Below are 21,940 nucleotides of genomic sequence, written 5' to 3'. Positions count from 1 at the left end.
TGAGAATATCACATGAAAAGGATCTTTTGGCAGAAATTTATAGCAGATTCACGCAGGGAGGCCAGATACATTTCTCAGTGCCTCAACTGCCTAAAAGCCAGCGATTTTCAAACTGACCCAAGAAACACTAGTGTCCCTCGGGGTATTAACTGGTGTTCTAAGAAAAATGAATTTGATCAAGTAAGTTTAGGAAATGTTGCACACTGAATCTCTCTCTCAGAGACTCACAGCACACATTAGCATATTAAGGCTTTAACAAGTCCTGCCAGAAATAAAACCTATTTTAGCTTTGCTTAGCATTTACCATATATATTTGACCGTGGAACTTTCATGTTCTACTCACTTATTAATATCTCACAGGATACTAGCATCTCTCAAAATACAGTTTTGGAAATACTGTCACAGATATAGACAAGTATAGATATGTATAGACAAACATATAGATATGTATATCTATAAATATATATATAATGGATATTAATCAGAGTTAACTTAAGATCCATGACAATAAATTCCAAGTCAAAAATATCAGTGAAATGAAGTTCAATGGGATTCAAGTTTAAAATAAAGCAGTGGTTGGAGATAGTGCTTACTGTTAGTATCGACTGGCCTGCGATATGTTAAGAGTGCTGCTCTAAATAAGTTCAAATCTTCTGGCCTAGATGAATTACTCCCTAGGCAATGAGAACCTGCAAGTACAATCGATGAACCACGGTTAGTGATCCTTGGAAAATCATACACAAGGGAGAAGTACCAGTATCAGATCCTCAAAGACTGGAGATGAATGGCTTTCAAAAGGGGAAGGAAGGTGGATTCTGCAAACTACAGACCAGTGTGGACTTAGTGTGGGTCTGAGGCAAGATTCATTACCATTCATTCCTCTTACCCATTCCAGTACTTCTTTCTGTTCCTTGAGCTCTCCAAGCTCATACCTGCCTAGGGCCTTTGCATTTGCTATTCCTTCTGCCTAGAGCAGGGGTGGGCAAACTTCTCTAAGGAGCCAAACAGTAAATATTTTTGGCTTTTGGGCCATATGGTCTCTGTCGCAACTACTCATCTCTGAGCAAAAGCAGCCACAGATAATATGTAAAGAATCAAACTTTATTTACAAAAACAGGCTATGGACCGGATTTGGCCCAAGGGCCATAGTTGGTCTACCTGGAGTGTACTTTGCCAGGATTGTTACATAGCTAATTCCTCTTTGTTCAGAATTCAACTCAAACATCCTTGTCTTAGAGTAAGACAATCCAATCTAAAGTAACTATGCATTTACTTGCTTTCAAATCTATTTTAATTATTTCCATTGCACTAATGCATATTTTCTTATTTGTTGGCTTGTCCCCATGCCCCCATACACAGCAGAATAACTAGCATTTATTGAGCTCTTATTATGCGCCTGACACTGTTCAAAGCATTTTACGTGTATTAGCTCTTTTAACCTTAATAATAACCTCCCGGCAATAATCCTTAGTCTCCCCATTTTACAGACGAAGAAACTAGGGCTGTGAGATTAAGTAATTTATCCATACTCATATAGTTTAGCAGGTGGTGATTCCAGGATTTAGACCCAGGTTCATAAGCATTATGCTATTGTGATATTGTGATTTATAATAAGAAATATAGACTTCAATTTTGTTCCTGTTCCTGGCACAGAGCTCCTAAAACTCTTGGAATTTCCTAAGTGATGAGAGTGGGAAATGTGTTTTTGTTATGTTAATGAGGTGAATTTTGGACCACACCCAAGGTAGGATGCTGGTTGTCAGGGGACCTCCAGGGAGAGGAGGGGCTGGAGGTTGAGTCAACAGCCAATGGCCAATGATTTAATCAGTGATGCCTGTGTAATGAGGCCTCCATAAAAATCCAAAAGGACAGGGTTCGGAGAGCTTCCAGGTTGATGAACACATGTTGATGCTGGGAGATTGGGCACTCAGGGCTTGGAAATTCGGTGTCCCTTCCCATATACCTTGCCTATGCATCTCTTCCATCTGGCTGTTCCTAAAATTATATCTTTTAATAATAAACTGGTAGTCTAGTAAGTAAAATGTTTCTCTGAGTTCTGTGAGCCGCACTAGCAAATTAACTGAACTCAAGGAGGGGGACATTGGAACCTCAAATCTATAGCCAGTGGGTCAGAAGCACAGGCAACAATCTGATCTTGTGATTGGCATTTAAAGGTGTGGGGGTCTTATAGGACTGAGCCCTTAACCTGTGTGTTCTAACATTTATGTCCAGGTGGATAGTGTCAGAATTGAGTTGAATTGTAGGACACTTGGCTGGTGTGGGAAAATTGCTTGGTGGTATGGGGACAACCCCTGACACTCATCGGAATTGGAGTCAGAATCATAGCTATAGTGTATCTCAGTTACAAGCTCCACAAGAGAAGGGATTTTTTTCTGTCTAGTCTACTAATGATGAGCCTAGAACAGAGCCTAGTGCAATGCCTGGCATAAGTTAAATGCTCAATAAATATATGTCCATTTAATAAAAATTCTAGAATGCTCAGATTATTAAAGGGAGATGTTTTCACTAAGAATAAGTCAAATTAACCTGATTTCCTTCTTTGATGAGGCTAATTGTTAGGAAGAATAAGCAAATGGAATCTTGGATTTCTTTGGATTGTAGCAAAGCATTAAATAAGTTCTTTCCTGGAATCCCTATTTTACTAGACCTTTCAGTGTCATTTAACACTGCTGCTCATTTCTTTCTTTTTTGTGGTTTCCATGACACCACACTCTCCTTGTTCCCTTCACACCTCTATGACTATTCTTGCTTTTTCTTTCATGTGATCCCCCTCCTCCATCAACCCGTAGGTGTTGACCAGGATTTCATCCTGGGTCCTTGGTTCCTCCCACTTTCCAAATTCTCCCAGATGGTCCCATCCATCCTCATTGTTTTCATTTTTACCTTTGCTCTGATGACACCTAAATGTATAACTCCAGGCCAGAACTTTACTCCAAGTCTGAAAAATCCTGCAGGTACCTCAACTTGAACATGTCCAAAACCAAACTCAGTATCTCCTCCCCAGATCTATTTTTGTTCTTATATTCCCTGTCTCAACTGATGGCATCACCCAGTCCCTCCCACACCAGAAACCTGAAAGTCAGTTCTGCCTCCTCACTTCCTCTCGCTCCCCCCATAGCTAAATCCTGACCCAATCTTTTTTTTTAATATTTACTTATTTATTTATTTAGGCTGGGCTGGGTCTTGGTTGCAGCATGCAGGATCTTCCTTGCGGCATGTGGGATCTTTAGTTGTGGCATGCGGCTCTTAGTTGCAGCATGTGGACTTCTTAGTTGTGGCATGTGGACTCTTTGTTGTGGCATGCATGCGGGATCTAGTTCCCTGACCAGAGATCAAACCCAGGCCCCCTGCATTGGGAGCGTGGAGTTTTACCCACTGGACCACCAGGGAAGTCCCCCCCAACCAATCTTGATAATTTTCCTTCTCAAATATTTCTCACCTCATCACACACCTAGTAACTGTAATCAACTCTTAGTTGATCTCCCTGCCTCCAGTTTTGACCCTGTCCAACCCTTCGCACAGCCACCAGAATGAGCTTTTGAAATTGCAGATATGATCATGTAACACATCATTACCTGCAAGATGGAATCCAAGCTACGTCAGGGCCATGCAAATCTCAAACTTGCCAGCTTCATCTCCCACGCTACTGCCTCACTCACAGCTAATGTCTCAACAATACCAAACTGCTTGCAACCTTGCAATTCTCCAAACACTTCTATGACTTTGCTCATGCTGCAGCCTCTGCTTTGATGCCCATCCTCTCTGCTTCTCACTCCCCCTTTGCCTGGCAGACTTCTTCTCATTCTTTCAGACTCAGCCCTGGCATCATTTCCTAAAAGAAGGCTTCTTTAACATGTCCCATCCTGGGCTGGGTTAGATTTTCCTCTTCTGTGCTTCCAAAGCATCCTGCTTCTATCCCAGCACTAGTCCAGCCATATTTTTCTTGTCTGTTCACATGCCCGTATCCCTCATTAGACTATGAGTTTCCTGAGGGCAAGGACTATGCTTTATTCAAAATTGTATCCATCACACCATGTACAGTGCCTGGCACATAGTAAGAATTCAATTAATATTTGATGAATCAACTATTTTATGGCCATAGCATACTGTTGGCTCATTAGGTTGACTTATAACACCCTTAATTCTTTTCACACAAATAATTGTTACATGGTGTGGTAAGTGCAATGATAAAGGTAAAACAAAAGAACAGAAAAGGGACACCCAATTCAGCCTGAGATGAGGGGAGGTAGAGGAAATGATACGTCAAACCTAAGCTGCAGTGATAGAAATAGAGTATGTTGAACCAGGGAGGAGATAGTGTGGGTCTATTTGCATGGTCAAACTATGCCTGAACAACATTTCAATCAGTGGGCTCAGTTGGATTATTCAATAAATGGCAGTGGTTTGGAAAAAAATAAAGCCAAAGTTCAGGAATGGTTGAAGGAACAGGGAAGGTTTAACCAGGATAAGAGAAGACTCTAAGGGACTTGATTATTTTCTTCAAATATTTGAAGGGCTGTGTTATGGGTTGAATCGTGTCCCGTCCCCTCCACAAAAGGTATGTTGAAGTCCTAACCTCTGGAACATCAGAATGTGACCTTACTTTTGAATGAAGTCTCTGCAGATGCAATTCATTCAGATAAGGCATATTGGCATAGGGTCGGCCCTTAACCCAGTATGACTGGCGTCCTTCTGAGAAGGAAATTCGGTCACAGACACAGAGGGAAGAAGGTCAGGTGAAGCAGGAGGCACAGATTGGAATTGTGGTGTCACAACCCAAAGAGCAGGAGCCCTCAGAACCTGGAAGGGGCAAGAAAGGATTCTCCCCAGAGCCTTCAAATGAAACATAGCCCTGTCAACACCTTGATTTCAGACTTCTAGTCTCTAGAACTGAGACAATAAGTTTCTGTTTTAAGCCACCTGGTTTGTGGCACTTTGTTACGGCAGCCACAGGAAACTAATACAGGCTGTAACGGAGCAGAGGGAGCAGATTTGTTCCATGTAAGACCCAAATGGATGGAAGATACAGGGAGACAGCAATCTTCTTTATATTGAATGGAAACCTCATAGTCACACTATCGAAAAATAAAATGAGCTGCTGTGAGGGCTTCCCTGGTGGCACAGTGGTTGAGAGTCTGCCTGCCGATGCAGGGGACATGGGTTCGCGCCCCGGTCTGGGAGGATCCCACATGCCGCCGAGCGGCTGGGCCCGTGAGCCATGGCCGCTGAGCCTGCGCATCCGGAGCCTGTGCTCCGCAACGGGAGAGGCCACAACAGTGAGAGGCCCACACACCGCAAAAAAAAGAAATAATAATAAAAACGAACTGGGGTGAGAGCTGGTAAGCTTCTCATCACTGGAGGTCAAGGCTGGAGAGTTGTGTGATAGAAATGATAATAATGATGATGATAATAAGAATAAGAATAATACAACTTCCATTCTTACCCTGATTTGAACAAGCCAACTTCAAAAGACTGTTTTTGATATAATTGGAGATATTTGAATGCTGATTGGATATTTGATCACATTAAGATTTTGGGGTTCAATTTTTAGGTGAAAATAATGGCATGATGGTTTTAATAAGAGAGAGAGGGAGATAAGGGTGGGGTGGGGATTGGTCTTTCAGAGATACACACTGAAGTGTGTCTAGGATTTGCTTTAAAATAATCCAGAGGAAGGAGACATGGGTTGGTGTACAGGTGAAACATGATTAGTCATATGGTGATAATTGGTGAAACTGGGTGATGGATACATGGAGATTCACTTATACTGTCCTCTTTACAGTGTGTGTGTTTGAAATTTTCCAAAATCAATTCTTTTTTAAAGCTACCGGCTACCATGTTCTGAGCACTTAAGATGGCCAGGAACCATGCTAAGTGTTTCTAAAGCATTATTTCATTTAATTTAATCATGGCACATAAAGACAAATACACAGCAACATTTCTGTATAGGAAGGCACAGTACTGTAAAGATGTTCTCTTCGAATGTGTCTGCATAATCAAGATGAAGAGCATGTTCAATTGGTTTGGATTGCTTGAATTTTCAAAAGAATATATCTGTGTCAATTTGTATTCTTTAAAAAAAAATCTCCACGACAGCCCAATGAGGCATTATCATATCAATTTTATAAGTGAGGAAACTGAGGATCAGAAAAGTGAAGTAAATTGCCCAAGGTTGCATAACTACTACGTAGAAGAAGTAGGATTTGAACCCAGGTTTCTCTTGACTCCACCATTGTGTGCTTTTCATGCCCTTGCTATTCAAAGTGTGGCCTAAGGACCAGCCACATGGTATCATAGGAGAATTTCCTAGAAATACAGAGTCTCAGGCCCCCTACCCAGACCTACCGAGTAAAATTCCACTTTAAAGTTTAAGAAGAATTGTATATGCTATAATGCCATCCAGGGTATTTAAGCACTGGTAAGATGATTAGACCCAATCAAGGGTTCTAAACACTGGTTGCTCATCTGCACTAATTGAGGAAAATTTTAGAAATACTGATCTCAGATTATACTGTATTGTACCTCTTGGGTGGGGCATGAGAATCTGTATATTTATAGGCTCCCTCAGATGAGCTATCAGTGTTGGGAAGCACTGGAAAATGAAACCTATAAAGATCTTTTTCAACTCTTAGATTCTCTAACTCCTGACAAGCTTGTAGGAGAAAATGAAGAATTCAGTTCTGTGCAACTGTGGAAAATTACCTGTTCACTGAAGATAATCATTTAGAATGGACTTTAAGTTGTGTTCTAAGGAACTATAAGCTTCAAGGAGTGAAAATGGAGTCCAGGTGGACAGAATGAGAGAATTAGCAAATATATCAAAACACATGACAATTAATATATAAATCTGGGACTTCCCTGGTGGCACAGTGGTTAAGACTGTGGTCCCAATGCAGGGAGCCTGGGTTCAATCCCTAATTAGGGAACTAGATCCCACATGCATGCTGCAACTAAGAGTTCACATGCTGCAACTAAGGAGCTGGTGAGCCACAACTAAGGATCCCGTGAGTTGCAACTAAGACCAGCACAACCAAATAAATAAAATATTTTAAAAAACAATGTTTAAAAATATATATATGTCATATTTTACTTCAAGGAATTATCAATGCATATACAATGAGATAAAATACAAGCCTGTGACTACAAAACAATTGGATTGGTTTTCATTGGTGCTTTATGTAAATCAAACTCATTATACTAGCGTTAATTTTTTCAGTGTGTGCTGAGTCCCTGTCCTCAAGGAGTCCACAGTCTAGTAGGGGAAAGATAAGTGAACAGATAATTACAATAAAGTATGATAAAGCACTGACATACGATAAATACAAGCTGCTACAGAGCATGTAGGACGGGATCCTACTAAGCAGTGGAAGTGGGAGGAGGGCAGCCAGGGAAAGCTAAGTCTTGAAAGCAGAGTAGAGGGACTTCCCTGGCGGTCCAGTGGTTAAGACTTTGCCTTCCAATGCAGGGGGTGCGTGTTCAATCCCGGGTTGGGGAGCTAAGATCCCACATGCCTCGTGGCCAAAAAACCAAAATATAAAACAGAAGCAATATTGTAACAAATTCAATAAAGACTTTAAAAAAGAAAACGCTATGTCTTCTTTCGAAGGCAGAGTAGATGTTGTTCAGGGGAAGAAGGGCATTTCAGAAAGATGGCACAGTGGCACAGAGGCCAAAGGGAACATGGTAACTTCAATAAATGAATAATATCGTAGGCACACAGGACTTCCCTGGTGGCTCAGTGGTTAAGAATCTGCCTGCCAATGCAGGGGACACGGGTTCGAGCCCTGGTCCAGGAAGGTCCCACGTGCTGTGGAACAACTAAGCGCATGCGCTACAGCTACTGAGCCTGCGCTCTAGAGTCCATGAGCCACAACTACTGAGCCCACGTGCCACAACTACTGAAGCCCGCGCACCTACAGCCCATGCTCCGCAACAAGAGAAGCCACCGCAATGAGAAACCTGTGCGCTGCAACAAAGAGTAGCCCCCGCTCACCACAACTAGAGAAAGCCCGCGTGTAGCAACGGAGACCCAACACAGCCCTAAATAAATAAATAAATAAATTTATTTTAAAAAAATATTGTAGGCACATAGGTTGAGGATGGAGTAGTATGAAAAGAAAAAGCTGGTGAGATAGTCCGAAGGCAGTTCATGAATGACATTCCAAGGAGTATGGACATTATCCAGAAGCTATGAGCAATCTTTGAATGGCTTTAAATAGAAGAATGCCATGATGAAATTTGCATTTTAGAAAAATTACTCAGGTAGCTGAAGTCATTCGAAGGGGTTGAGACAGAAGCAGAAGAGCTGTTGGGAAACCACTGCAATATGTGAAGCAGGAGATAACAAGGAGAGCGCACAAATGAAAGAGATTTAGAACTTTGTGACAAAATAAGTGAAGGAGAAAAAAGAGTTAGGTTTCTGGTTGGGTACTTGGAGACGGTGGTGTTACTATCCGGGACAGGGAATGCAGAAGGGGAAGCAGACTTTGGGTAGAAATGGGGATGGAGAATGTGGGGGAAGCATAATGAGATCAGTTTGGGACATGTTGAGTGTGAGGAGTGTAGGGAATAACTAGGTGGAATTGTTGAGTAGACAAATGGATATGTGGATGGGGAGCTCAGAAAAGAGATAAGGGCTGAATACACAGATGTGGAAATCATGAGTGTGCACACTGGAATTATGAGAACACATACGTTCACCTAGGAAGAGGCTGCAAAATAAGGTGAGAGATGGGCTGAGGACAGAGTTTGGGGGATCCTCACTATTTAAGGAGTGACAGAGGAAGAGACCCCTGGAAGGAAGGAAAAAGAGCAGCCAAAGAGGTAGGAAAAGCAGGACAGTGTAGTAACGAGGAGGTAAGTGAATTGTTTTTTGTTGTTTTTTTTTTGTGGTACGTGGGCCTCTCACTGTTGTGGCCTCTCCCGTTGCGGAGCACAGGCTCCGGACGCGCAGGCCCAGCGGCCATGGCTCACGGGCCCAGCTGCTCTGCGGCATGTGAGATCTTCCCGGACCGGAGCACGAACCCGTGTCCCCTGCATCGGCAGGCGGACTCTCAACCACTGCGCCACCAGGGAAGCCCCAGTGAATTAGCTTTTTACTGCTACTGTACTGTATTCCTATTGTATTGTATTTCTATTTCTATTGCATTTGCTATCCAAGTGCCACAAACTTAGTGGCTTAGAACAATACAAATTTATTTTCTTATGCTTCTGGAGGTCAGAAATCTAAAATCAGTCTCACTGAGCTAAAGTCAAGGTGTCAATAGGACTGGTTCTTTTGGAGGCTCTAGGGAATAATCCATTTGCTTGCCTTTGCCAGCTGCTAGAGATCACCTGCATTCCTTTGCCTCATGGCCCCTTCTTTCATCTTCAAAGCCAGCAGCGTAATCTTGTCACATATCCTTCACGGTCTCTGCCTCTGATGTCATATCACCTTCTCTAACTTCTCTCCTTCCTCTCTCTTATAAAGACTCATCAGTGGATGCTAAAACTAGTGGGTGAAAGTTTGAGTAAAAAGATGTTTATATAGTCTCAAAGTGTTTCCTTACTAGGTATCTATTAGTACAAGAGGGAAAAAATAATAACTTTGCAGCAGAGAAACCCAACAAACAGAATCTGAACCAAGTGGTCAAAGTTAATATGGCCACTAACGGGACAAATCAGCTTCATGTGCTTACTGAGGACACAGGCCTTCTGTGATGCTCTTTCTAAAAGCACATAATCTGAACCTAATCACGAGGAAAATTCAGATACACTCAAACTGAAGGACATTCTACGAAATAGCTGGCCTGTACTCTTCAAAATTGTCAATGTCATGAAACACAAGGACTGTAGAATTATTCCAGATTAAAGGAGACACGAAAGCTGAGTGCTACTCACGAACCAAGATTTTCTTCTGCTACAGAGGACACTGTTGGGACAATGCATTCAGTGAAATCTGAATTAGGAATTAGGTCTGTAGATTTATTAATACTGTATCAATGTTAATTCCTGATTTTAATCATTGTGCTTGATATCCTTAATTAATAATAATCATTGTGCTAATAATATCCTTATTATTAGGAAAAACACTCTGAAATATATAAGGGTAGATGGCATCATGTCTGCAAATTACTCTCAAATGGTCCAGAACATAAGTGTGTGTGTGTGTGTGTGTGTGTGTGTGTGTGTGTGTGTGTGTGGCGGTGGGGGCGGGGGACATGAAGAAGGAGAAGGAGAAGAAGAAGCGGGAGGGAGAAGAGGAGGAAGCACATGTGGTAAAATGTTAACATTTGGGGCATCTGAGTGAAAGGCAAAATGGGATTTTTTTAAACTCTTCTTGCAAGTTTTCCGTGTCTGAAGTTATGTTCAAATAAAAAGCTAAAATTTCACAGAAGTGATTCTGAGATGAAGAAGTGGAGACAGCAACTTCTTCTCAACTAGTTTTACTTTACTTTCGATTTCTTTTAGCAATTTGCCTGTGGAGGCAAGTCCAGAGGGAGGACAGTGGTGGTAGTGGTTGCAGCTGCTGCTGTTGTTCAGATGGGACAGATTCGTGCCAGTTTATAGCCTCAGGGGAAACATCAAGTGGAAATAGGGTAAAGATACAGGAGAGAGGGGATATCGCTGGCATGGGGCATATTGGTGCAGTTCCACATCGTTGGAGCATTAGCCTTAGACAGGAGAGTAGATAGATTTGCACTTAAGAAGGAAGAAAACAGGGCGTCCCTGGTGGCGCAGTGGTTAAGAATCCGCCTGCCAATGCGGGGGACACGGGTTCGAGCCCTGGTCCGGGAAGTTCCCACATGCTGCGGAGCAACGAAGCCCGTGCAACACAACTACCGAGCCTGCGCTCTGGAGCCTGTGAACGACGACTACGGAGCCCGTGCGCCTAGAGCCCGTGCTCCACAACAAGAGAAGCCACCGCAATGAGAAGCCCATGCACCACAACAAAGAGTAGCCCCCACTCGCCACAACTAGAGAAAGCACGCACGCAGCAAGGAAGACCCAACGCAGCCAAAAATAAATAAATAAAATTAATTAATTAATTTAAAAAAAAAGAAAGAAGGAAAACATGGGACTGTGCATACGTAGGTAAGTTTGTACGTAAGGAGTTGGTGAGAGAGATATCCTTCCTGATGGCCTATATTCTTTGTGAGTAGGAGGCAAAGTCATCTATGCAGTGCAAGGAGGAAAGTACATAGTATAGGGTCAAAATAGCTATTCTGAGGAATAGGAGAGGAAGCATTCAGTCTCTCTTGCCTTTCTTGACACCATTCTCCCATGATTTTCCCCCTAACTGCTTAGCTACTACTCATTCTTCTTAACTATCTGCTCCTCCTTTAGCTAATTTTTAAATATTGGTATTCTTCAGTGATCTGTCTTATACTCTCTTCTGTTTTTACTCTATGTTCTCTCAATGGGTGATCTCAGCCATTCCCATAGATTTAAATACCGTATTTTATTTTGATGACCCCCAAATTTAAATCTTTCAATCAGAGTTCTCCTCTGAGTTCCGGTTGTCCACTTGACACCTATATAAAGATATCTCACAAATATAGCACACTTTATGTATTCAAAACTGAAGTCTGGAGTCCCCTAATGATCTCCTTACGTTCAGTAGTGAGCACTACCATCAATCCTATTTCCTAAGCCAGAAATCGATGTGTCATCTTTGATTCTTCCTTTTCCCTTATCCTGTCCTCACTGCTCAGCAGGCTGTATCTTCAAAACATATCTTAAAGCTAGTCACACTTCTCCATCTTCATTGTCATCACTCTAACGGGACTACTTTCCACTCAAGTCTGGATTGCAATAGGACCTAATTTCTCTACTTGCATTCTTGACCCCTCTAATCCATTCTCCCACAGCAGCAAAAGTGACCCTTTTAAAATGAAAGATCATGTCACTACACAGCTTAGAACCCTTTAGTTCACCTAGGGAAAAATACAAATTCTTTATCAACTGCTGGACCTTGTATAATCAAATCTCTGTCTGTTTCCCCGGAATCATCTCCCTTGTTTCAGCCCCCCTTGTCTTCTTTAAAAAGTGCTTGAAACACCTAAGCTCTCTTTCGAGATTGGGTTTTTGCACTTGCTTTTCCCTCTGCCTAGTATACTCTTACCACCATTCCTTTACATCCTTTATGTCTGAACTCAAATGCCATTTCCTTAGATACGCCTTCCCTGGCCAATCCTTCTAAATAAATTAGGTCCCTTATATTATTCTCCTTCTTAGCCTCTTGTTTGTTTACTTTGTAGAACTTACTATACTTTATAATTATTCTACTTACTTACCTTTTTTTGTCTGTCTCCTCTTTGGGCAGAGTTCAGTGGGGATGGCTCATCTCTGCTCCACATGGTATTGGATGGGGCAGCTTGACTAGGTCTGGAGGATCCAGTATGGCCCCACTCACAAGAATGGAGCCTTTGTGCTCGCTGTCAACTGGGGCACTTTAATTCTTCTTGTGGCCTGTTTCTACATCAAGAGAGCTTGGATTTCTCTATGTAGAAGCCACGTTCTAAGAGGGTAAAAACAGAAGCTGCAAAACCTCTTGAGGTCTAGCATTGATAATTTTACAAATCATTCCTGTTCCATTCTATTAGTCAAAGCAAGTCACAGGAGCAGCCCAGATTCAAGAAGAAGAGGGGAAACTCCACTTCTTGATAGGAGGAGTAGCAAAGTCACATTACAAAAAGGGCATGCTGCATGAGAGAGATTATTACAGTCATACAATCTACCACACTCAATTATCCAAATGGCTAGCTCCTTCACCTCTTAAAGATTTTTGATCAAGTGACACTTTGAGTGAGGCCTTTCCTGACCACTCTATATTAAATTGCAATCCTACCTGCTCATTCACTAAGTAGTGTTTTATTTTAACACCATAGTACTTATCACCATCCAACATATATTTTGTATGTATTTATTATGTCTCCTCCTTTTAGAATACAAGATCCATGAAGGCAGGAATTTTTGTCCATCTTGTTCATTGCTGTATTCCCAGAACCTACAGACTGGCTGGCATATAGTAGGCACTCAATAATTATTTAATGAATATGAGTTCAAAAATAGTGAAACCAAAAAACAAAAACAAAAACATAGTGAAACCACATTTTTTCAAAATAATTAGAAATCTACTATAAGACTATTAGAGAATTTATAACTCATTAGAAATTTATAACTCATTATAAAATGTTTTCCCTCCTTTTCACTTCCCTGATTTCTTGGTAAACCTTGAATAAGTTGTTATCTGCAGGTCTTATCTGCCCACCAGCAAAAGAACATACATAATAAAACAGTGAACTTTATTAGAGAAAAGCATGGATTATCTCAGTAAGGGAGTTTTGGGGGAATCCTATGAGATGAGATGTGAGATCCTATGAGGTGAGATACAAGGCCATTCTCAGTTCATTATTTTGTACCTTGTGCCCAATTTACACCCACTGGAGACAGCTAGTTAAAGTTCCAGGGGGATTTCTTTTTTGGTCTGGAAAATTGGTGAAGATGAAAATCTCATTGTCCAGTTGTAAAAATAAAAAATCCAAGAGCCTCAAGAGGACAGAGAAAGTGTCTTTCAGGGAGGAAGTGATTTAAAGGTAGCATTGTATATCATTTCCAGTTATCCCTAGATTGAGATCAGAAATTGGTCCAGTGCCCTATCCTTATCAGGACAAAGAGAATACAGGAACAAATCCAAATGTCTGACTAAATATATATCCCCCCTCCCCACAAAGGAAAGTGTTGGTGGTGCTAGCACCATAGAAAAACCCATCGAAGAACACAAATTGAAAGAAGATGAATTGGGGGTGAAAGTAGGGTTGTAGGGAAGACAAGTCTTATACAATAAATTTTTAATTGAAGAAACCTTCAATATCACCAGGATATACACAGATAAAATAGCCTGTCTCCCCCTATATCTGCCCATATCCAACAAACTTTTTTTTTAATATATTTATTTATTTTTGGCTGCACTGGGTCTTCGTTGCCGTGTGAGGGCTTTCTCTCTAGTTGTGGTGAGCGGGGGCTACTCTTAGTTGTAGTGCACGGGCTTCTCATTGCGGTGGTTTCTCTTGTTATGGAGCACGGTCTCTAGGTGCGTGGGCTTCAGTAGTTGTGGCATGAGGGCTCAGTAGTTGTGGCACACGGGCTGAGTTGCTCCGCGGCATGTGGGATCTTCCCGGACCAGGGATCAAACCCGTGTCCCCTGCATTGGCAGGCGGATTCTTAACCACTGCGCCACCAGGGAAGCCCCCAACAAACTTTTTATTCAGTGTGATTTTTTAAACAGTTTTATTGAGACATGTCACATACCACACAATTCACCCATTTAAAGGCTTTAGTATATTCATAGAGTTGTGCAACCATCACTACAATCAGTGTGGAACATTTTCACTACCCCAAAAAGAAATCTCATACCAAATAGCAATCATTGCCCCACACCTCCCTGGATCCTGGCAACTATTAATCTGCTTTCTGTCTCTGTGGATTTACCTACAGTGGACATTTCATATAAGTGGTCCTTTTTGACTGGTGCCTCTCAGCATAATGTTTTCAAAGTTCATCCATATTATAGCATGTATCAGTACTTCATTTCTTTTCATGGCCAAATAATATTTTACTGTATGGATATACCACATTTTATCTCTCCATTCATTAGTAGATGGACGGTTGAGTTGTTTCCACTTTTTGCCTCTAATAAATTATGGTGCTATGAACATATGTGTACAAGTTTTTTTGTGGGCATATGTTTTCATTTCTCTTGGGCATGTACCTAGGAGAAGAATTGCTGGGTCATTTGGCAACCCTTTGCTTAACATTTCAAGGTACTGCCAGACTATTTCCAAAGCAGCCGTGCCAAGTCATATTCCCATCAGCAATGTATAAGTGTTCCTGTTTCTCTATATCCTCACCAACACTTGTTATTAGAATCTGACTTTTTGGTTATAGCCATCCTACTGTTTGTGAAGTAGCATCTCATTGTGGTTTTGGTTTGCATTTCCCTGATTGCTGAAGACACTGAGTACCTTTTCATGTGCTTATCGACCATAGGTATTTCTTCTTTGGAGAAATGTCTATTCAGATCCTTTGCCCATTTTTACTTAGGTTGTTTGTCTTTTTTTGTTGAATTGTAAGAATTCTTCATATATTCTAGATACAAGTTCCTTATCAGATATATGGTTTACAAAATGTTTCTCCCATTCTGTGGATTGTCATTCTACTTTCTTGGTGCTGTCCTTTGAAGCACAAAATTTTAAATTTTTGTTAATATCCAATTATCTATTTCTTCTTTGGTTTTTGGTGCCATATCTAAGAAACCATTGCCTATCCCAAGGTCTTAAAGATTTATGTTTATGTTTTCTTCTAAGAGTTTTATAGTTTTAGCTCTTATCTTTAGTTATTTAATCCATTTTGAATTAATTTTTGTATATGCTGTGTGGTAGGTGTCCAGCTTTACTCTTTTGCATGTGGATATCCATTTAAAGCTGTCCCAGTACCATTTGCTTTAAAGGCTATTCTTTCCCCATTGAATTGTGTTGGTACCCTTGTCAAAAATAATTTGGCTGTAAATGTGAGGGTTTACTTCTGGACTCCCAATTCTGTTACATTGATCTATATGTCTATCCTTATGCCAGTACAACACTGTCTTGTTTACAGTAGCTTTGTAGTATGTTTTGAAATCAGGAAGTGTGAGCCTTCCAACTTGGTTATTCTTTTTCAAGATTGTTTTGGCTATTCTATTACATTTTCATATGAACTCTTGGATCAACCTGTCAACTTCTCAAAAAAAAAAAAAAAGCCAGCTGGGATTTTGATAGGAATTGCACTGAAACAGTTGATCAATTTGGGAGGTATTGTCCTCTTAACAATATTAATAAGTCTTCCAATCCATGAACATGGGATATATTTTTCCATTTCTGTAAGTTTTCTTCAATTTCAACAATATTTTGTAGTTTTCAGAGTATAAATTTGGCACTCTTGTTTTGCATTTTTTCCTAAGTATTTTATTCTTTTTGATGCTATTTTAAATGGAATTGCTTTCTTAATTTCATTTTGGACTTTTTATTGCTAGTTCATAGACGTGAAATTGATTTTTGTATATTGATTTTATCTCCTGCAACTTTGCTGAATTATTAGCTCTAGTAGTTCTCTGTTTTGTGGACCCCTTAGGATTTTCTCTTGCAACCTGCAAGTAAAGATATTTTACTTATTCCTTTTAAATATGAATGTCTTTTATTTCATTTTCTTGCCTAATTATCTTAGCTTAAAACCTCCAGAACAATATTGAATAAAAGTCTATTGTTCCTGATCTTAGGGGGAAAGCTTTCAGTCTTTCATCATTGAGTATATTAGCTGTGGGGTTTTCATAGATGTCCTTTATCAGAGTGAGGAAGTCCTGTTCTATTCCTACTATGTTGAGCATTTTTATCATGAAAAGCGTATTGAATTTTTTCAAATGTTTTTTCTGCATCTATTGAAGTTTGATCATGTGATTTTTATCCTTTATTCTGTTGATTTATTCAGCATGATTTTTTAATAAATTTATTTATTTTATTTTTAAATTTATTTTTGGCTGCATTGGGTCTTCGTTGCTGCACGTGGTGAAGTTGTGGCGAGCAGGGGCTACTCTTCGTTGTGGTGTGTGGGCTTCTCATTGCGGTGGCTTCTCTTGTTGTGGAGCACGGGCTCTAGGCATGCGAGCTTCAGTAGTTGTGGCAGCTGGGCTCAGTAGTTGTGGCTCACGGGCTCTAGAGCGCAGGCTCAGTAGTTGTGGCGCACGGGCTTAGTTGCTCCATGGCATGTGGGATCTTCCTGGAGCAGGGCTTGAACCTGTGTCCCCTGCATTGACAGGTGGATTCTTAACCACTGTGCCACTAGGGAAGCCCCTATTCAGCGTGATTTTAAAGAATATGTTATATTGTAAGAACTACCGGAGGAGTCCTCTAGCCATACAGTATGAAAATTCCTTTAAAGTAACCAACAGTATGCTTCATAGGACATTGTTAAATCCTTAAAGACATCCTTGGGAGCAGGGTAAGTGGGTAGCCAATATGAAGAGTGGTTGGGAGATATGCCAAGGTACTCCTCCACAAACATCCTGTGATAAAAACAAAATTTTAATCACATGACTTGAAAAATCTCTTTTTATGTTTTAGGGAAGTTACAGAGAGGGGATGCTAAAAAGTTAGTAAACTCCATTGCTGTATGCAGAGTAAGCTAAATTGGCCAGAAATGCATGTCGGGTACTCCTGTTTCTCCCAGAGAGTAAAGATAAATATGGCTGGGTGGAGTCTGAGTGATCCTCCACGTCAAGGCCGAAAGGCGATCACACTTGAGAAGCTTGCTTGAGGGAGAGAGAGCTCAGATATGATGTAGTCAGTGGGATAATTTCCTGAGAAAGAGGAAACTCAACGAGAGGTTTCCACCTCCTGGCCTGATTGAAGATAAGGGAAAGAGATAATAGAGTACCTTGATTAAGGGCACCATCATTGACATGGATGCCTTGGTTTGAACCCCAGCTCTGCCACTTACTAGTTGATGCCCTTACCTCTCTGATCTTCAGTTTTCTCATCTTTGTAAAGGGTGCAGAGCTGTTAAGAGTAAATGAAATTGTGTTTTAAAGCCTCTAGCAAATTTCCCGGAACATAATAGTTATAAAAATTGACATTCCCTTTCCTCCTCTACTCAGGAAAGAATGTTACTGAATGGAGAGGTTAACCTCAGGTCACAGGGTGAAGGAGTCAGGAGTAAGAAGGTGATTTTATCTAACTTTCCAGATGAAAGGTGATGAACCCTGGAGAGGTAAGTTTGGGGTCATGAGAGTGCAATTTAAATTCTTTGTACAAGAATGAAATTAAGAAAAAGTATTTGGTATCAGAGTACTTTCAGATGCATGTAAACAAGCTGGTTTACAGGATAAAATAATGTATTTTCTCACATAATAGGACATCCAGATGTAGTGTGTGCTACAAGGTTAGTTGATTCGGCAGCTGGATAATTTTGTGAAGGACACAGTTTCTTCGGTCCTTCTTCCCACCTTCTAAAGAGTCCAATTCATCCTAGGGATTTTTTCTCTTGTGGTTGTAAGAAGGCTGCTTGTAGCAATCATTTTACACATATTTATTCACATCCAGTGGGAAGGAGAGAGACAACCGCTCCTTCAAACGTAAATTAAAAATCTTTCATTTCTGTCTTACTGGGGACCCCACTGGTCATTGTCCACCTATGACCTTATTAATAACTAATCTCACGGGATTGTAAACCTCTGATTGGCTTAAGCCTGGATTCCTAAACCAATCACCAGCAAGAAAGAGGGAATTACCATAACTGATTCACACTACTGATAGTAGATAAGACTTCTGGGCCCCAGAAGGAACATGATCATGGCAATCAGCAATGGAAATGTAGTGTGAGGAGCAGACTTTAGTGATTTTAAGCCACTAAGGCTTTTGGGGTTGTTTGTTACTGCAACATAACCTAACCTATGTGATGTAACAATAGAAAATGTAAGTAAAGTGTTGTAAACTATATTGAGAGGATTGAGAGAAGAGAAGTGCCAGTGGGGGTGTAAGTGAGCTAAATTCTCATGTATGAAAGCAGGGAGTCAGTAGATGACATTTAAAATTAAAATAAACAGTATAAGCAGTCATGTTATTTAGAAATATGGAGGAAACTACCAGGAAAGAAACCAAAACAACCTGCTAAAATAATTGAAAGTTATTACCCAGGGAATAGGCCTGGGGTAGGAAGAGGTGGGGCAGGAGGATTTTTGCTTTCATTATAGACTCTTCTGGATTTTTTAATATTTTAAAATAATGTGCTTGTATTCTTTTAATAATTTTTTAAAGTTTTCCAATTATTTGACTTTATTTTATGCAAAGTCTAAAACAATGATCATTTCAGGCCCTGGGAACGTGGTCATAAAATCCAACTGACGCTTCCTGAAAGGGAAGTTGTGCTTTTCATGACTCATATCTAACATACCTAATTTATTCCTGAAGAACACTTCACTTTTGACCATCTGATGATCAAACTGGTAATCTGACAACCAGCTTCAAAATTAAGACAAGAACAAGAGACTATTTTTGTTCGCACCATTTAATAACATTTCAGAGAGAAAGATACAGCAAAAGGGTTTCTGCCCAGCAAATAAAGTAATTTAGATTTTTTATGAAATGGGCTATTTGCTGGCCTGGTATTTTTCTTTAATATATTTTTTGAGGGGCTACAGTTGCAGGTTTTTCTCTAGTGGATTCCTCTCCTACCACGGACCTGAGGCTGTTTTCCAAAGCCTCCTCTTCACAAAATTCATCTTTTACCTGGCTCCCAGATTGGCCATGGCCATATTGTCTGCCCTCTCTAAAGCCTAGATCCCAAGCTATGTGGACAATATGGTCATCTAGGTGGGTCGCATTTAGGAATCGCATGGCATTTTTGGCATCAGCTCTGTTATGGTGTTCTACAAAACAGAAACCATGTGCCATTTTCTTTATTTTATCCAGGCCCATAAAAACATTCTTGACATCACCACATCTACTAAAGAGCTCAAATATTTACTCTTCGGTTGTATGAAAGGAAAGATTCCCCACATACAGTGTGGAGCTTTCCATCAGTAATTTTTCACGCTCATTGTCGTTGCTACTAAACAGCTGGCCCTGGTACTCGCTCAGCTCCAGGGAGGAGTCGCTGTACAGAATTCTCAGGTCCTTGGACATAGTGCCCGGTGGGTGCTGTGAGGGCAGCAGTTCCCGATCCAGCTTAGCAGCAGTATCACCACCAAAGAAACCCTGAATTGAATTTAACAAAAGTAAAGTTACAAGGAGGGAAACTGAAATACAAACCTGTGTATATTTAAGAGGTTTGTGCCCAGATGCATAGACATCTCAGCTCTTGACCATGAGGATCACATCAAGGCAAACCAAAAATAGAAAGTTCCAAAAGCCCCAGGAACATGGTCATAAAATCCAATTTTGCAAGTCTTCCTGAAAGGGAAGTTACGCTACCTTTGGTTGACTCAGATCTTACATACCTCATCTATTACCAAAGAACACATTTAATAACAGTACGCTCTCGGAAAATACGGCATAAAACAGTAAAATGGATCAAATTTTCAGAGAGAATGAGCACTAGTATCATCCTGATCAAGGACTAGGCATCAGATAAAACACATACATAATCAGGGTCAAAGCACAAATACAGTTGTGGCATACTCTTTTATGATTTAAAATAATAAATTTGTGATTCAAGTCTATAATATGGAAATCAATATATTGTGTTGTTAGGTTAGGCAGAATCCCTATGTACTATAAAGTACACAAGAAGCTCTATAAAAATAAGAACTCTCTGGCATCATAAATCTGACCTAAATTAAGATTAGATTTTACTAGCAATAATTCCACTCATCATCTTAGACTTTTATTTAATTATTTGAATATTCCAAGTCTACTTAAAAAACCTTCCCAGATAATTTTAATGAATGCCCTTTTCCCCCTTTACTAAATTTTCCTACTGTAGTCGGAGGCATTAAAAATGATTCAACTGGTTTTAGCTACACTTTTAAAAAATATGCATTAGTTCTCCCCCCTCCCCGACTCCTATTTTGCAATGGTTCCCAAATTTTAGTGTGAAAGAAATACCTGCAGAGCTAGACTGAAATGCAGCTTCTTGAAGCCCACCCTTAAGAGAATCTGACTCAGCAGATCTAGAGCAAGATCTGGGAACTGACATTTAACATTTCACCTGCACCCTTCGGTGATCCAGATGCAAGTAGTCCAAGGACAACACTTCTGAGAAACTCTTCTGAGGAAATGCATTCTCTTAACAAACCTATAATGAGCAATCTTTATTTGCCAGGCACTATGCTAAGTGCTATAAATGCAAAAATGAAAAAGATACAGTGAAAGTATGATTTTCAGAAATTATTGTATCCACAGCACCTAGCATGAACAATGACTTGCACATACAGTAGACATGCAATAAATATGTGTTGAATGATAGAACACATGAATTCAGAATTGACTGATGAAGCCAGACAAGTAAACAAGAAAACATGATATGGTGTGATCAATACTATTTTAGCAAAATACCCGGGGAAAGGGAGAAGGAAACTAACATTTATTGGGCATCTACTTTGCGATGGATATTTCGTGCACTTTCCATTACATCACACAGGAGGAGAAACAGTTACCCAGTTCGGAGGCACCAGAGAAGGTGTCCAGAGGAAGGGCTACGTGCACTGATTCTCAAATGACAAGGAAGGTGTGTGTGTGTGTGTGTGTGTGTTTGGGGGGAGGGTGTAGAGATTTAGGGAAAGAGCCAGATAGAGAAAACATGTGCAAGGGTAGAACACAAAGAAAAATAAAAGCATAGAAGCCGGAAATGGGAGCCTAAATAAAACCAGGTGCTGTACAATTCAAAGCAATGAAAATGGGGGGCCCTTCCTACTTAGTAGGAAGACCACTGCCCCAAAATCATCTTCCTGACAGCCTGTCAATGGTGTCTGAAAGTCTGCTGCTAGAAACTCATTACTTTGAGTCATTGACAAATTGCCCCGTTAAAAAACAAATATCCCTCCCAGACTTCATTTCCTTTTTTCTTTCCTTTTGTGACCTGGTTACTAGATTGGCAGATCAGAGAATGTGATAGCTATAGTGGATTTCATTTCATCCAGGCATTAGACAAAGTTTCCCATAATTTCATTGCAGACGAGATGGCAGACTATAGGCTGGGTGCTCCAGCTATTTGTTGAAATGAGTCTGTAACTGATTGAACAAACGAATGATTTGGTGTCAGACTAGAAGGGAAGTTCTAGGAGTGAGCCAAAAAGCTCTATTCTTGCCTGTGTCTTGTTCAGCTCATTTATAATTTTGGCTTCCTACAAATAAGAGCTTTTGAAATGGTCAGAGCAGTCAAAGTTGGAATGGGCTGCCTTGGGGAGCAA

At 40.5% G+C, this 21,940-nt stretch overlaps 1 protein-coding gene across 1 annotated transcript; it reads right to left on the bottom strand.

Annotated features, from left to right (window-relative positions):
• Window positions 1-19,205: 19,205 nt before the first annotated feature.
• Window positions 19,206-19,715, bottom strand: NCBP2L (nuclear cap binding protein subunit 2 like; the record flags this gene model as incomplete). The annotated part of the gene is given in 2 exon segments (XM_082864299.1): window positions 19,206-19,553; window positions 19,557-19,715. Coding segments are annotated over 2 exon segments (507 nt in total).
• Window positions 19,716-21,940: the final 2,225 nt, after the last annotated feature.

Source organism: Leucopleurus acutus, assembly GCF_964270905.1.
Source record: "Leucopleurus acutus genome assembly, chromosome: X".
In the NCBI taxonomy this organism is placed as follows: domain Eukaryota; kingdom Metazoa; phylum Chordata; class Mammalia; order Artiodactyla; family Delphinidae; genus Leucopleurus; species Leucopleurus acutus.
The sequence above is the reverse complement of the archived record's forward strand: the minus strand, read 5'-3'. Positions and strand labels throughout refer to the sequence as shown.